At 42.4% G+C, this 17369-nt stretch overlaps 1 protein-coding gene and 1 long non-coding RNA gene across 3 annotated transcripts in view; one reads left to right on the top strand and one right to left on the bottom strand.

Moving 5' to 3' along the window:
- The window catches only part of LOC131105216 (forkhead box protein O6-like), a 159240-nt gene that overhangs the window by 52609 nt on the left and 89262 nt on the right, over positions 1-17369 (top strand). The window contains exon 2 of one of the 2 annotated variants that reach the window (XR_013627408.1): positions 1478-4532. Coding sequence is in view for 1 of the 2 variants with exons in the window: in XM_058053104.2 (XP_057909087.2) it covers positions 1478-3124 (1647 nt within the window). In the remaining variant the exon portion in view is untranslated. Of the gene's footprint in view, positions 1-1477; positions 7003-17369 lie in introns of those variants that run through there. The other variant, XM_058053104.2, reaches the window with a different exon arrangement.
- On the bottom strand, positions 8824-14415 carry LOC144898527 (uncharacterized). The gene is made up of 3 exons (XR_013627411.1): positions 14358-14415; positions 10903-11024; positions 8824-8998 (listed from the first exon to the last, which is right to left on the bottom strand). It is a non-coding gene; the product is annotated as an uncharacterized LOC144898527 (long non-coding RNA).

Raw genomic sequence — 17369 nt, 5'->3', positions numbered from 1 at the left:
TGCTGTCAACATGTTGCGATTCTGCGAGGACTATCTATACATTTTCTATACCAACTATCAGGGTCATTTCGGGAATAAATCCTATCCGAGCTGTACTGATCATCTGACAATCATTCACAGTCGTCCATTCCAACATAATAAAATAATGCATAATGCTAAAAATAACCAATTACCTAAAAATGTCATCCAATACTTCTCTACAAGAGAGGAGAAATAGAACTACATTTGGAACACTTCTATGCTAGGACTACATTAAAAAGCCATAGCATTTCAGTATGTGGAATCAAACTATGGAATGGATTGAGTAAGACCCTCAAACAATGCACAACGATGAGCCAATTCAAGAAACAATACAAGCAGTTGATGTTTGCTAAATACAAGGATGAAGAGTCTTGAACCAGTCATGATGTGTTATACATATCACTATATTGACACTTACTATGGTAACCATTATGTCATTGGATGCTCATATCACCTCGTACTTCGGTACATGACAAAAAAAAAACTTTAGGAAAGCAGGAAGTGAACAAATGTAACAGTTACTGATTGTAAAAGTACCAGATGGAAGGGTAGGATTTAATAAGCTTTGCTTCTTCCTACTCCTTTTGGATATGTGGAGGGTCGCGGGGGTGCTGGAGCCTATCCCAGCTGTCTTCAAAGGTTTACTCAGACAAATGCTCAATAACTTAAGGGAAATTAGTTGCTAAGCTAATGTATGTTAATGTTAGTTGCTAAGGTAATGTTTTGCTTGATGGCGACCATTCATTCATTCATTCATTTTCTACCGCTTATCCTCACAAGGGTCGCGGGGGGTCCTGGAGTCTATCCCAGCTGTCCTCGGGCGAGAGGCGGGGTACACCCTGGACTGGTCGCCAGCCAATCACAGGGCACATATAGACAAACAACCATTCACACTCACATTCATACCTATGGACAATTTGGAGTCGCCAATTAACCTAGCATGTTTTTGGAATGTGGGAGGAAACCGGAGTACCCGGAGAAAACCCACGCATGCACGGGGAGAACATGCAAACTCCACACAGAGATGGCCGAGGGTGGTATTGAGCCCTGGTCTCCTACCTATGAGGTCTGCGTTAAAAATAAGCACTAAAAATAACATAAAAAAATATATAATAATAAAAAAACTTCAACTACGTATATTAGGAAAGCAGGAAGTGTACAAATGTAACAGTTACTAATTGTAAAAGTACCAGATGGAGGGGTAGGATTTAATAAGCTTTGCTTCTTCCTACTACTTTTGGACATGTGGAACTGTGAACTGATTATGTGATGCATTCAATTGTAATCTGATGCATGTTCAAATGAAATAAAACCATTACCGTTACCATAGTCTACCCAAAGCACAGATAGGACATACATATACCATGTGACAGGCCTGAAGCCAGAACCATCCAATCCCTGACACAGGAATATGATGTGATTGCTAACACACGTCTTTGTTTCTGTTTCTCTGCAGAATTCCATCCGTCACAACCTCTCCCTGCACACACGCTTCATCCGTGTTCAAAATGAGGGCACAGGAAAGAGTTCCTGGTGGATGCTCAACCCTGATGGAGGGAAGATGGGCAAGGCCCCCCGGCGGAGAGCAGTCTCTATGGACAACAACACCAAGTATCTGAAGAGCAAAGGTCGCATCAGGGGCAAGAGAGTTGGACGCCCTGGAATTGGAGCAGGTTCCACCGTCGTCGGACTTCAGGGCTCCCCCGACCACGGCAGCCCACCACATAAAGGTCTCCCCGGCTCTGGAGGTGCATCCGGTACCGATGGGGAGTTTGACGCCTGGACAGATCTCCACTCCAGGGCCAGCTCATCGGCCTCCACTTTGAGCGGGCGTCTTTCGCCCATTCTTGCTGAAGGGGAACCGGAGGAACCAGAGGAGGGAGGTCTGTCCTGTTCCACCTCCCCACACCTCTATCCCTCACCGACTGCCCGCTCTCCGTCCATGGGGACAGGCAACCGTTGTCCTCCCCTTGAGCAATTGCCTCAGCTGGCTAACCTGACAGGTGCCATCAGTCTTGATGAGCAGCTGATGGAGGAAGGTTATCATCACCATCATTCACAACAGCAGCAACACCAACAGCATCCTTCAGTTGGCAGACATAAGCACCAAACCTCAGTCTACCATTACAACTCTGGAGGGAAGAGCCAGGGATCTTATGGCGCTGGGGGGTACGGTGCAACAGGCATGGGCATGATGCGCCACCACTCGCCCATGCAAACCATCCAGGAGAACAAACCCGCCAGGTTCTCGGGAACAATGCGGACATACTCCAGCAGCAACGCCCTGCAGAGTCTTCTGACGGGGGGATCGGCCAGGCAAGCGTACTGCCCAAAGGACATGATGTTGGCCCCCAAGAGAGAAAGTCACCCCATGATGGGCCCGGCTTGTAACGGCTCCAACCCTCACGGCCACCTCCCAGGTCACCACAACGGATCTCACAGTCACAACAGAACTCACGGCCATACTCCGTCACACAATCACAACTCATCTCACGGTCTCAGTCATAACAGCATCAGCCATAACCACACGCCGCCCCGCGCGCTGCCCCTCAACCCGTGCGGCAACCAACTGCAGACCTACAATCACAAATCGCCCTACTTGTACAGTCCACCCTCTCACGCCCACCTACCGGCGTCAACGACCCTGCCCCCTAACCCGGCGGGGATGCTCGGCATGCCCCAGGACTCTTGTCATTTGGCCACCGCCCCTCATCCGCACCCCCGTCACAACCATTACCCTGAGCCGCAACACCAAGCCATGGCTAACGGACCCTTCCACCTGGGCCAGGGCATGGGTGGCAGTAACGGCAGCGGAGGCTACCACCACGGGTACCACCAACCCCACCCGCATGAGAGACTACCAGCTGACCTGGACATCGATATGTTCCAGGGCAGCTTGGACTGCGATGTGGAGTCCATCCTCCTCCACGATATCATGGACTCCGGGGAGGAGATGGACTTCAACTTTGACTGCTCCCTTGCTCAGGGGGTGGGAATCGGAATGGGTATGGGAATGGGTGTGACAATGGGCATGGGGATGGGAATGAGCGGACTCGCCGGTCCACAGCAAGCCCATAGCAACCAGAGCTGGGTCCCCGGCTGAAATCCGGTAGGACCCAACCGGTCCCTCACAAAAAGAACAATGTTACCCATAAAGCACTGTGCTTAATTGTGACATTCCTGACTTGACACAGAGACTATAGGACCATGTCTTTCTTTGTTGTCTGTCACCCCCCCTCCTCCTTTTTTTCCCCTCCTCCGCCCCGCCTCCTTTGCCTGTGAGATCTAACTCATGTCTCGTTACATATTTCCTCATATCAGCTATACTGTGATGACAATCTCTCAGCATCATTGCTTCTCATCTACCATGAGAGCTGAACTCTCAGTGCACTTTATTGCAAGTGGGTCTTCATCTGGCGGAACAGCTCTTGCGCAACTTTTTATGTGAAGGCTGTACCATTTTGGGCATGAACAAATTAAAGACAGAAGTCAAACTTAAATAGGACCTTTAATCAGTCAATAGCCACGTTTACATGAGGAGTTTTTCTCTTTACGAATCACCTTTTCCGAAAGCAATGGTATACATGGAAAGGAATATTCCAATCACGTGTCTACATGCGGCGCTATAATCAACCAGAATAGTCAATGGGGCATGCCCAGTAAAACGTAAACACCAACATCACGTGATACCGACTTCCTCCAGTTTTTCTTTCACTTGTTGGAATAACTCCGTATTTCCAGTTTTTTGTTCGTCCGGTCTTGAAATTTACTTTGAATCAAAAACAAACTTTCCGCAGCAGTCCAATGCCGATTGCTCGCCTCCGTTTTTTTTTTAAATCGAAGAACATCTCAAGCTGCGTGTTACGTCATATCTCAGCATTCGCTGAAAGAACGCACCCAGGAACAGGAAAAGATAAAGTTCAATCTTGCTAATATTTTATAATTAAGCTCGGCACATGTTTTATATAGATATGTATTTTCTTTTTTTATAAAACTGGACTTGCGAATGGCGTATAGAAGGGTTTAGATTCTGTTCCACAGATGGCGCTAATGCATACGAAAGCTGCTTGTTAACCGCCAATAAACAACAGAAGAAGAAAAACACCACAAAGAAGAACGTAGTCCGACAACTTTCCGCTTGAGCGGGTACAAGATACCTCAATCAGATTGGGGAAAGGAATATTCCACCCCTGTGAATCCGATTATATATTCATTCGGATTGGCACTTTTCTTTCGGAATGAGGTGTATACAAAGGTTACATTCTTTCAGTTTTTTTTTTTTCCAAGATGGCGGCGCGCTCAGACGCAGCGGCTTACTGCTCTCCTATTCAGTGTGTGTTTCTGCAATTTCATTCTAATATATGTAAAATGACAATAAAGGGCGGGCGGCACGGCGGACGAGTGGTTAGCGCGCAGACCTCACAGCTAAGACACCAGGGTTCAATTCCACCCTCGGCCATCTCTGTGTGGAGTTTGCATGTTCTCCCCGTGCATGCGTGGGTTTTCTCCGGGTACTCCGGTCCCACATTCCAAAAACATGCTAGGTTAATTGGCGACTCCAAATTGTCCATAGGTATGAATGTGAGTGTGAATGGTTGTTTGTCTATATGTGCCCTGTGATTGGCTGGCGTCCAGTCCAGGGTGTACCCCGCCTCTCGCCCGAAGACAGCTGGGATAGGCTCCAGCACTCCCCGCGACCCTCGTGAGGAAAAAGTGGTAGAAAATGAATGAATGAATGATGTTCCAGGCCACGCAGCTAGGAGACCCGAGTTCAATTCCACCCTCGGCCATCTCTGTGTGGAGTTTGCATGTTCTCCCCGTGCATGCGTGGGTTTTCTTCGGGTACTCCGGTTTCCTCACACATTCCAAAAACATGCTAGGTTAATTAGCGACTCCAAATTGTCCATAGGTATGAATGTGAGTGTGAATGGTTGTTTGTCTATATGTGCCCTGTGATTGGCTGGCGACCAGTCCAGGGTGTACCCCGCCTCTTGCCCGAAGACAGCTGGGATAGGCTCCAGCGCGATCCTCGTGAGGAAAAAGCGGTAGAAAATGACCGAACGAACGAACAATAAAGGGCATTCTGATTCTGATTCTGATTCTGAATGGAATTGGAATATTTGGGTCCATGTAAACGTGGCTATAGTCTGAAGTTGGGACCTCTTTTCAGACCAAAAAAAAACGTACAAGAAATCCCCCTGAAAAGTAAAACCTTATCAAAACCTCAATACATGCAAATGAATTTATGATCCAGAGTCACTTCCTCCTCATAATGAAATTCACGCTCATGAGAGCCAATCAATCTTGGCCAGTGTCTTAGCACTCGTGTTATTTACGGCCTCATACATCCAGACCTTGGCACCTTGACTCCTCCGTTGGAACGCAATGTTTAGTTAATGTCCTTTTTCGCCATCGTCCGAGGCGTGTTGTCACTACATCACCAAATGGATTCCATCATTACTCGCTTGCATGCAATTTGGTGAATTAAAAACTTGTATCACCTTGTCTCACCTGGGCCTCCTGAGCCTCACTCGCTATCTCTCTCTCTCTCTCTCTCGCTGGCATTGTCTGGAAAGCGGCGTTCTCTTTTCCGCCTGCCAGCAGAGACAAAGTGGCCATTACTCACAGCGAGCCATTAATGGGGCTTGATTGAAATTCAGCATCTTGCTTTTAATCTCCAAAGTGATGCGGCAGCGATGCGTCATTATTGAGAAGCTAACACATTGTCCTACCATATCTCACCTCCCCGGGGGGCACATCCGGAGGGGGGGGGGACAGCCGCTTTGCCCCCTGTCCGACGTTGACGTGCTGAGAAAGCCGAGTTGCCATCCCGTTCCAGGAATATTCACTAGGTGAGATGGAGTATCAATCATCAGCTTCTTACGCTTTTGATGCAAGTAGAACAATTTTAACAAGGTCGATGAGAAGCCCGCAAAGCCATCCGCCCCAAAACACCCGTCCCCCCGCCCTAAAACTCTTTTTTTCTGTGTGTTTATTCTGTTGTCGTGTATTTTGTCGTTGTGTTGTTGCTAACTCTACGAACCAACAGCGCTCGTGTGTTGTGTGCGCCGAGGAAATTCTGTCGGTGAAATGATGTAGTGCAGTATGACTTTTTCCTCCCATCTTCCTGGTCGGGAAACCATTCCGCCCGCCCACATGTGTGCTTTGCTCAATTGTCTCTGTGTTTGTGAGTGAAGGATGGGGGCGGTGTTGGAGTGGAGTGTGTGGTGGCGGGTTGGGGTGGGTTAGTCTGAAGCTTCGTTATCATTGGCCTTGAGGGAGTTATGGAGAGGACATCCTTTTTTTTTTTTTTTCTCCCCTTTCGCCCCTTCTCTGGCTCCCCCCCAAGGAGAATCTTCTTGCATTTGGGCTTGTACACAAAAAGGTGGGTGGGGCTTGGGCTGAGGTAGGTGGGTAGAGTGGTTATTGTTCCAGCCAAAGGTCAAACATGGCAGAGACTATCAGACCCATTACTGAGGTAAATACGGCTCTATTGCAGGGCTTTTAGGCCACGCCGCGGGAAAATGTGTGTGCTTTTTTTTTTTTGAAGCAAAATGGCCGGCGTCCCCCCCCCTTGCAAGTTGTGCTACAACCTGCGCTATACATTAGCCAGAAAAAGAGAGCTATACGTGATGTCTAATTTTTCCTATATTTATTTATGAAAGAGATGGGGTCTTTGTCAAATCCTAAATGTGGTAGTTGTTTTGAGTCAACTCCTGTACCCCCCCCAATCCCCGCCCCCATACATCCTCTCCCCTCGCCTCTGTTTTTTAAGATGTCAACCTCCCCCCTGTCCCTGTTTTACTTACATTTATTTTGTACAAAATCTATATATTAAGAATATTGTAAAATAGTTTTTAAGAAAAAAAAATCTCAAAAGAATATCAGTTTTGATGTCTATTTCTTTTTTTCAAGAGAATGTATCTCATCATCTGGTGACTGTTAAATAAATGCATTTAAAACAAACAAAAAAAAACCCTGATTGTGTGTTTGTTGTAATCTAAAAAAAAACACAAAAGATGCTATTTATTCCATGTGTGCAAATATTAAGAAAATATGAATTATTGAAAAAAAATATTTTTATATTATTTAGAAATATTTGTTTTGAGTTATTATTTTATTTAAAGTTATTTTTTAGGCTTCACACCAAAAGTCTATCTAGAAAAGTCAATCTATTTACATGAAAATAAAAACAAAATAATTCTCATAACTATGAATGAACATGTGGAATTGTGTGCTTAACAAAAAAGTAGTAAATAATTAAATATCTCATATTTTAGACATTTTATGCATTTTTGTTTTACGGCAAACCCTTTTGTTCTCTCAATGAGCTTCATGAGGTCGTCAAGGTCATCAAGTGTGCCATGTCGGTGTTGCGTAGTGGAATTTCTTGGGACCTTCACTTGTGTTGTGTATGTCCATACTTTAGGCCTCCACTGTATATAAATAGATCAGAATTATCAAAATATTATTATCAGAATAATAATAATTATTATTATTATTAGCAGCTTTTGTGTGCATTACCGCCATCTGTGGAACAGAATCTAAACCCTTCTATACGCCATTCACAAGTCCAGTTTTATAAAAAAAGAAAATACATATCTATATAAAACATGTGCCGAGCTTAATTATAAAATATTAACAAGATTGAACTTTATCTTTTCCTGTTCCCGGGTGCGTTCTTTCAGCGAATGCTGAGATATGACGTAACATGCAGCTCGAGACCTTCTTCGATGGAAAAATAATAATAATCATTATTATTATTATCAGAATAAATCAGAATTATTTGCTAATCGTCAATGTTGCTTCCCGTTACATTTTTGCAAGAATCGACAGATCATCATGAAGAAATCTGTCTTTTATATTCAATTAGCTATCATATAAGAAAAAACTTGCTGTGTAGCAGCATTAGTCCCGTTCCTGTCAATCTGTGTTTAATCCTGATCTGATCCAGATTGACAGCCATTCCAATGTTGTGGAAACCCGAACCGAAAGCTGAATACATCTGTCTGATGAAATCAGTTAGTAATTTGTTGTTGAATTATTGTAATTCTTAATATTCCATACATATTATTTGGCAGATGACAACTGTATTAAGCCTACAAAACTCTATAGTGGTGGATTCACATTACATGTGGAAGCGTCATTTGTTTTTCTTACTGCATGGGAAAAAAGCTTTGTGTCTGTCTCTCTCTGTGTGTGTGTGTGTGTGTGTGTGTGTGTGTAGCCAGATTGTCAGTGTCGGAGTAATAGGTGTGTGTCATGAGGCTCGTTATGGCCCATGAAGCGGGGATAGGTTGGCCACAGCTGTCCCGGTCCCACCGGAGGTGTTTTCACAGGGAGGAGTGTGCAGCACTACAGTGCCATACTGCTGGGCCCCAAGGGGGACACTCCCCCCCGACCCCCCCCCCCCCCCCCCACCTCACCCCACCTCCATGTACACACGTATGTTTGCACATACACTTTTGAGAACAATGCAAAGAGGTATATTTATAAAATATGCTGAGTACCCTCATGCTAGCATAACGATTGCGATTACTTTCACGCACATTGCTAACGCAATGTACATGCATTACTGCATTGAGTACAACTTTTAAAAGGACCTTTAGAATACATTTTGTCAGTATACATACAGTATTAGTTTTGTTGTAGTGAACGTACAACACAAACACAAGATGTGGACCACAAGTGGCTCCTGTGCCATACTTTGGACACCTCTGGAAACCTTTCAAATGTTTTTACATTTTTCAGACTCCAAAATGTTACGTGGATACGACCGAATCAAGTAAACGTCACCTTAACTTGAGTACGCTTGCCAGCAAGGAAACACGTGCTAAATTATAGCCGGGAAGCGGGGCGGCCTCTTCGGAGTCTGGCTTGGATCCACAGTTTGTGTGGCACTCCAGAGAGGGATGCAGGGTACAGTCGACAGCCAAGTCCAGGTGCTATGCCTGGGGGAGGGTCTGCTCCTCTGTTCCTCATTATCAGAGAGAGAGAGAGAAGCAGTGTTAGGGCATCATTACTCATCCACTCAAGCATCTGGGAGAAGGTCCTTCCCTCCATCGTGGATGGGGAGACCGCCCTCTGAGTGGAAAGGTCGGATTGGGACGCTACCCGCTAACCTGCAGATTTTATGGTCATATATTGATGGTTTAGATTGTACAGTATTTAATTTTTTTGCTGTAAAAGCGACAATACATTTCAAAGAGGTCATCAAAAATACAAAAAACATTAGGGGTGCAACTGGTGCGCAAAGGCCCAAACAATTAGTGGTCCTGGTGGACATAACTTAAGTTATTAAAGCTCCATAAAGCGGACCTCAGGAGGAGACTTTGCATTACCTCAGACGGCTTGCACTTCATCATGTTAATGTAAACACAGCCTGAACAGTAGCAGCAGACATTAATAATAACCACTGTTGTTGTTGCTCTCCACCATAAGTCCATGTATTAAATAGAGCTGTCAATCACTTTCCGTGACTTGCAGTGATGGATTAAAAACTGCGCGTTACATATTGTGAGATGCAGCAATAAACGCGGTATCCGTAACTACCATGCTAATAATCTGTTGCACATGGCGCCTTATGGTGGTGTCTATATTCGGTCAATGTAATCACTCTGAGTTCATCTCACACACACTCACACACACACACGTTAACAGGCGCGCCAGAACTGATGCCATGTCAGTACGATGACGAGCTTTACGAGTGGAATATTTCATTTTCACTGTTTCATTCACGTTTTTGTTTAAATATATTTGGAGAACAATCTTTGTCGACAATCTAAAAAGATGCTTTACTTTTATTGATGGTGTAATATTTCAACAAGGTAACTATTTTAGTTGAGTATATATATAAATATATATATATACTATAAATACATATATATATAATTTTATTATATTTAGTTTATTTATTATATTAATTTATTTATTATGTTATTTATATGTATTAATATATTTTATTTATACAGATTTTTATATTTGATGTATTTATTTATTTGTTATATTAATTTATTTATTCTTGTATTTATATTTATTATTATATTTTATTATACATTTTATAAATATAAATATATACAATTTAATTATTATTAATTTAATTATTATTAATTTATTATTATTTTATTTACTCCGGTTTCCTCCCACATTCCAAAAACATGCTAGGTTAATTGGCGACTCCAAATTGTCCATAGGTATGAATGTGAGTGTGAATGGTTGTTTGTCTATATGTGCCCTGTGATTGGCTGGCGACCAGTCCAGGGTGTACCCCGCCTCTCGTCCGAAGACAGCTGGGAGTGGCTCCAGCACCCCCGCGACCCTCGTGAGGAAAAAGCGGTAGAAAATGAATGAATATTATTTTATTTATATAGATTTTTCTATTTTATGTATTTATTATATTAATTAAGTTATTAATTTATTTATATTTATTATATTTTATTAGACATTTTATAATATAAATATATAACATTTAATTATTATTAATTTATTTATTATTTTATTTATATTCATTATTATATTTTATTTATATAATATTTATTATATATTTTATAAATATAAATATATTAAAACAAAAAATATATATATATATATAAAGTATATTATTACACAGTTCCAGACATAACCACGACCATCACCACCATAGTTCCCATAGGCAGGGCCAGACCTCCACCAAGGCATGAAGGAGTCGTTCACCGCCAGATTAACGAGTGAATGAATACAATTTTAATACATTAAGATAATCATAAAGACAAATGACAAACCTGACTTGGTCAGATTTGGCACATGCATTATGTTTTTGAACCTTTCACATTGAGGGTTTACACATTACATTTGAATCTGGATCAGATCCAGATTCAACTCAACTGCTGTATATTTTGCTACCTTATCGTATCTCTGTTGTTGATGGAGAGCTCATGTCACCACGGTGGCCTCCCTCTGCTTCTTTGTGTGTGCGCACAATCAAAGATGCTGGAGTGTGTGTGAGGGGCATCGCTCATGGTAACCTGCAACACACACACACACACACACACATCCAGTTCATTAAAGCACCACTTGTGTGTGTTGGGGGGGGGGGTTAGAAAGAGAGAACTGAAAGAGAGACAGGGATCTCGTTAGCAGCCATGCTGAAAGTCTGCTCCAGTTACTCGCTCAAGTGGGAGGCCCCGCCTCTTTTTTCTTTCTTTTTTTTTGTCCCGCCTTCCATCCTTATCCCAGGTGGCGGCAGAGGGTACATGAGGTGACTCGCCTTTTAGGCCCCCCCCCAAAACGTATCTCCCACACTGCAGGCCTCATTAGACCACACTGCTGTCTTTAGCATTTAGCATTTAGCATCACCCAAAAATATTTCACCTGGCTTCACCTCGCTATACTTCACCAGGGAGTAGTTGGAAGAGAGGGGGTGTGTGTGTGGGGGGGGGGGGTGACGTTTAATAATCAGAGGCACTTTTGCGTTATTTATGCGTGAGTGCAAGCATATGTCCCGTGGGATCAGTGGCGGCGGCGGCGGCAGCCTCAAACAGCTCTTATCCGCCGCCATCGGAGGCTGATGCTCTAAAGCTGCTGCTGCCATCAGCCACAAACTCATTAATTACTCTTTAGTATCAAGCCGTAATTAGAGACACCAATCAGGCTGAAGACGCCCCCACCACCCCCACCACCCCCAGCCCCTATTAGCGCTACAGTGATCTGGATGCTAGCTCGCACAGAGGCTGAGATGTGTGATATCAGGCAATGTGATGGGGGGGGGGCATAAGAGGGAGGTGATGTCGGTGTGTGAGAGAGAGGCATTAATTTGACATTAATTGTGTCGTCTTGCACTTTATTGACCCCCCCCCTCCACCGCCACACACAATGTACTCAACCTCAAAGCTCCCCCGCCCCCAACCCCCCCCCCCCCTCTGAGGCACGCACAAACACCTCCTCTCATCCTTCCTGAGTGGATCAGGAGACCAGCAAATATCTGATTAGACGTGGCTTGTGCTGGAGGAGGATGATGATGATGATGGGGGGGCGGGGGGCTGAAGGATGAGGATGATGAGGGTGACATGGGGACAAGAGGAGAAAGAGGTGAGAAGGTTTGGACTCATTAAGGCGCTCTGATTGGAGCAATAAGCAGAGATGGATGGGAGGATTTCCTGCCTGGTAATTGTCCTTTAATCAGGAAGCGCATTGATGATGTCATCAGTACGCTTGATTTATCGTAGTTTCATGATAACAGATTTTTTTTCAAGGGAGTTTTATCACAACAGTTCTTTCGTAATATTTACAGTACGGAATCCTGATTACATTTTTCTATATTCTTGACCCTTTTTTGACACATAAAAAAATATTCACAAATTAAATAGGGCGCTTATATAAGGAGTTTAACATTTATTTGTCAATAATAGGTCTTGTTCTTAATCAGTAATGTGCTTATAAATGTATTTTCTGTATGATTTAAATCATTTGGAACATAAATATTGCTGCAGTACCCTCTTCATCCTGAAGGGATCCTGGAAGGTGCTTGTCACTGCTGTCCTTCCAGTGTATTATTTGTTTTTTTACATTTTTTTATGTTCTGCTGATTGAATATATGAATTTGACAGCCAACATTAGGCATAGGGCGTTTACCGTTTTCATGGTATATCACAGAATGAATAGTACTACGATGTAGATATACTTTGTCACATCCTGTCTAGGTGTTGTTGTCGTTTTCAAGTGTAGGAATTAGTTGCACCAACTGCCAAGGTTTGATCAATCTCCGTTTCTACACAACAGCTTTAAATTGTTGACTTCCGAATTCTGAAATACGCATTATTTTTCAGTTTTTTTTTTTTTGTAACCTGTGGCACTTCCCCACTTCCTGTATCTTTGTATCATTCCAAGCAATTCATTGGACTTGGACGTATAGAATTTCAATAAATACCTGCAAAAATTGGGCTGTTGTAATAATTTGAAAACATTTATTAGCCTATATCAGAGGTGGGCAAATATTTTGACTCATGGGCGGCATTGAGTTAACAAAATTGTCCGGGGGACCAGAATATATATTTAACACACACACTATTTTATGCTTATAATTTTCCTTGAATTATTTGTCAAATTTTATCTGTAAAAGTGTTATACTATCAGCTGTGTGTTCTCATGTCCATTTTTTCAGGAGTACTTAAACATCAGACCTATGTAACTATGTAATTTAATGTAATTTAATTTTAATATTTTTTATTAATATTTTTTTAATAATTTAATTTTTTGTAATTAAATTTTTAATTAAAAAAAAATTTTTTTTTACTAAATAAGACATCCGACTGGCAAGTCATGTTGCCAGTTTGTATGTCAAAAGTTGAAACACTTACAAAGCAACTGGCGGGCCGGATTCAAACACTTGGCGGGCCGCATGTGGCCCCCGGGCCGTAGTTTGCCCACCCCATGGCCTATATTAAACACGAAAGAAAACTCCAAAGGAGTGCCTCACCGTCCATGAACCTCACCGCACGTCACTCTTCTTAATGCTAATACAACAATGGTGGGTCAGCCTCTAAATATAAACTAAGTTCTAACTAATCTGTTTACATGTGTGCTAAGCTACATCTAGCTGTGTACTTTATGGTATACACTTTAAGTACACACGTGTACATGTCACATTGCCTTGTGTCCTGTGTATGTCATCTAAGGTCCCAGATTCTGGTTCACCCAATCTGACCTATGAGAAATAATGTTTTAAAGTAGCATTTTAACTGTCATCGAAAAGTATATATAATCTGAGAATAACACATAAATTCTGACTAAATCAAAAAACATAACCTAAACTCAATAATCAAATAAAGCTTTTGCTTTGATATTCATTTTGTAAATCCCTTAAAGTTTGACGAAAGATCAGCTATTAAAAAAGGAGGACATGATGTGTCTTTGCCAGTGGAGAGGCCACTGAGGTCCCCCTGGTGCTGGTTAGTCCCTGTGGCGGAGCTCCGCCGTGGGACTGCCTCGAAGTAGGTGTAACTGGAGGCTTGGCTGTGACAACAAGGATGGTTGCTTTTAGAGGCCATTATTTTTTGGTGGTGGGTGGAGAGGCAATTACAACGGAAGAAGATGAGGAGGAGGAGTTTATGGATGGCGGGGGGGGGGGGGGGTATGTTCGAGGGCATCCATCATGGTGTTGTCTACCTGGGGGTCCGCCCCTTGCACAGTTTCCACTATAGCACACACTGTCAACATATGCACACAAACATGAGTGCAAGCACAGTTCTACCAGCATGCCCCCCCCCCCCCCCGCCCCCTTCCTCACTACCACACTGCCTGCACACCCCCTTAAGACACATTGGCCATGCCATCCACATCTCACACACACACATACATACCCAATTCCCTGGGCTGGAGCATAGCAGACAGAGTACAGTGTGTAATACATTGCTAGTGCGCTGCTGCTTGTGGGCTGTTTGGGGGGGTGGGGGGGTAGTCCAGTCTAGACGGAGGCGATAGACATCTCATTAGGCCTCCTCTGCGGCCACCACCAGCTAGCAGCTCGTCCTTGCTCTGAGGGGGAAGGAGAGGAGGAGGAGGAGGGTGTATGTATGGGGGGGGGGGGGTACACAAACGAGGTCCAGAAGGAGGCGACAGTCAAAGATAGAGTCAAGTGCAGAGAGAGAGAGAGACACATTAAAGCATGATAATAGCAATAATTGTCTTGATCCTTCCCTCCCCTCCCGCAGGCGCCCCCCCCTCCTACCCCTTTCTCCTTCCTATTCCCTTCAACCAGACCTGCCCTCCTTTCAACCCCCCTCACTGTCTTGCCTCCTGCTGCTGTTTCACTCTTAATTAATTTCTCAGTACTCACCAGAGCCCATAGAGCTGATGCTCAGCTCAGTCGGGCCTGGCAGGCTGATCTCAGATCAGCGCATGCAGGAGAACACCCAGCAGGCATGGGGTTGAGATGCTCATGTCTTGACTGTGTGGAGCGAGGCCTCCAAATCTCCGCTCGAGGGTCCTGATGGGTCTTTATTGGCACCGGAATGTGGGTGGATCATCATTGGGTTCAGTTTCACTTAATAATGCCGGCAGGCTTTTCCGCAGCATGGTACCTACTCAGCTCGACATGGCGCTACGTACTTACTGGTAATGTCGCCACTACTAGGTGCTATTTCCATTATCTTGGTCAAGTAGATTTGTCAGTGCAACATTGAAGTATACACAGCTAGACATGACAAAAATAAACAACACATGATAAAAATAGCTTAGTGTTGCTTAGCCTCAGTGTTTTCTTGCCTCTGCCCTCAGTCTCCTCTTGGATAAACAAGATTTTAAAGTGGAAAAAATGAGCGCAGACAACATAAAACAACTTCACCAAGGTGAAGAAGTTATCTATCTTTGATATATTGTTATTCTATATGTTACGTTATGAGTTTTTTCTTGCCTCTGCCCTCAGTCTCCACTTGGATAAACTCGATTTTAAAGTGGAAAAAATTAACGCAGACAACATAAAACAACATCACCAAGGTGAAGAAGTTATATATCTTTGATATATTATTAAATATATTATGTTATGAGTGTTTTCTTGCCCCTGCCCTTAGTCTCCTCTTGGATAAACTAGATTTTAAAGTGGAAAAATGAGCGCAGGCAACATAAAACAACTTCACCAAGGTGAAGAAGTTATATATCATTGGTATATTATTAAATATATTATGTTATGAGTGTTTTCTTGCCTCTGCCCTCAGTCTCCTCTTGGATAAACTCGATTTTAAAGTGGAAAAAATTAACGCAGACAACATAAAACAACATCGCCAAGGTGAAGAAGTTATATATCATTGGTATATTATTAAATATATTATGTTATGAGTGTTTTCTTGCCTCTGCCCTCAGTCTCCTCTTGGATAAACTCGATTTTAAAGTGGAAAAAATTAACGCAGACAACATAAAACAACATCACCAAGGTGAAGAAGTTATATATCATTGGTATATTATTAAATATATTATGTTATGAGTGTTTTCTTGCCTCTGCCCTCAGTCTCCTCTTGGATAAACTCGATTTTAAAGTGGAAAAAATTAACGCAGACAACATAAAACAACATCACCAAGGTGAAGAAGTTATATATCTTTGATATATTATTAAATATATTATGTTATGAGTGTTTTCTTGCCTCTGTCCTCAGTCTCCTCTTGGATAAACTAGATTTTAAAGTGGAAAAAATGAGCGCAGACAACATAAAACAACATCACCAAGGTGAAGAAGTTATATATCATTGATATATTATTAAATGTATTATGTTATGAGTGTTTTCTTGCCTCTGCCCTCAGTCTCCTCTTGGATAAACTCGATTTTAAAGTGGAAAAAATTAACGCAGACAACATAAAACAACATCACCAAGGTGAAGAAGTTATATATCTTTGATATATTATTAAATATATTTTGTTATGAGTGTTTTCTTGCCTCTGTCCTCAGTCTCCTCTTGGATAAACTAGATTTTAAAGTGGAAAAAATGAGCGCAGACAACAAAAAACAACATCAACAAGGTGGAGAAGTTATGTATCTTTGATATATTATTGAATATATTATTTTGTGAGTGTTTTCTTGCCTCTGCCCTCAGTCTCCTCTTGGATAAACTCGATTTTAAAGTGGAAAAAATGAGCGCAGACAACATAAAACAACATCACCAAGGAAAAAAAGTTGTATATCTTTGATATATTATCAAATATATTCTGTTATGAGTGCTTTCTTGCCTCTGCCCTCAGTCTCCTCTTGGATAAACTAGATTTTAAAGTGGAAAAAATGTGTGCAGACAACAAGGTGAAGAAGTTATATATCTTTGATAGATTATTAAATGTATTATGTTATGATATTTTTCAACTGCACACAAATTTAAAACGGCGATATTTCCTGGCAGGTTTGTCGGTTTTGGTGAATTTATTTGTATTTGCACGTGTTTTGAGTATCTAAGTGGTGACAAGCTGTGGTTAGATGTGGGTGAACTGTGATTCTTATGCTCTTTTGTTGTGCTTGGAAAAACAACAACATGGAAAAAAATCAGTGCAATGCAACAAATGTTACACGTGAAAGAATTATAAATAATTGTGAAAACAAAGCACATAATGTGTAAAATTAATTCAATACGAGGCTTATTACTGAGCCAAACGGACGAATGAGCACATATAGCATGAGACTATGCACCAAGCAAAAATGCACAGCAGCAAAGAGCTAACATTATTAAACCTCACCTCTGTGCATTTACGCACAGCATTAACATTTGTGAACAAGGACGAGGTGAAAGGAAGAATAGAAAAATACACGTGTTTGTGCTGCATTGTAGAAAGTCTCAATCTGCATCACACATGTTGTGTTCAAGGACTGCCAAATATAGTGGCTGCAACGCCCGAAG

Source organism: Doryrhamphus excisus, linkage group LG5 (genome assembly GCF_037039965.1).
Source record: "Doryrhamphus excisus strain RoL-2023G ecotype Guam linkage group LG5, RoL_Dexc_Guam_v1.1, whole genome shotgun sequence".
In the NCBI taxonomy this organism is placed as follows: domain Eukaryota; kingdom Metazoa; phylum Chordata; class Actinopteri; order Syngnathiformes; family Syngnathidae; genus Doryrhamphus; species Doryrhamphus excisus.
This window is presented reverse-complemented; position numbering and strand designations above follow the sequence as displayed.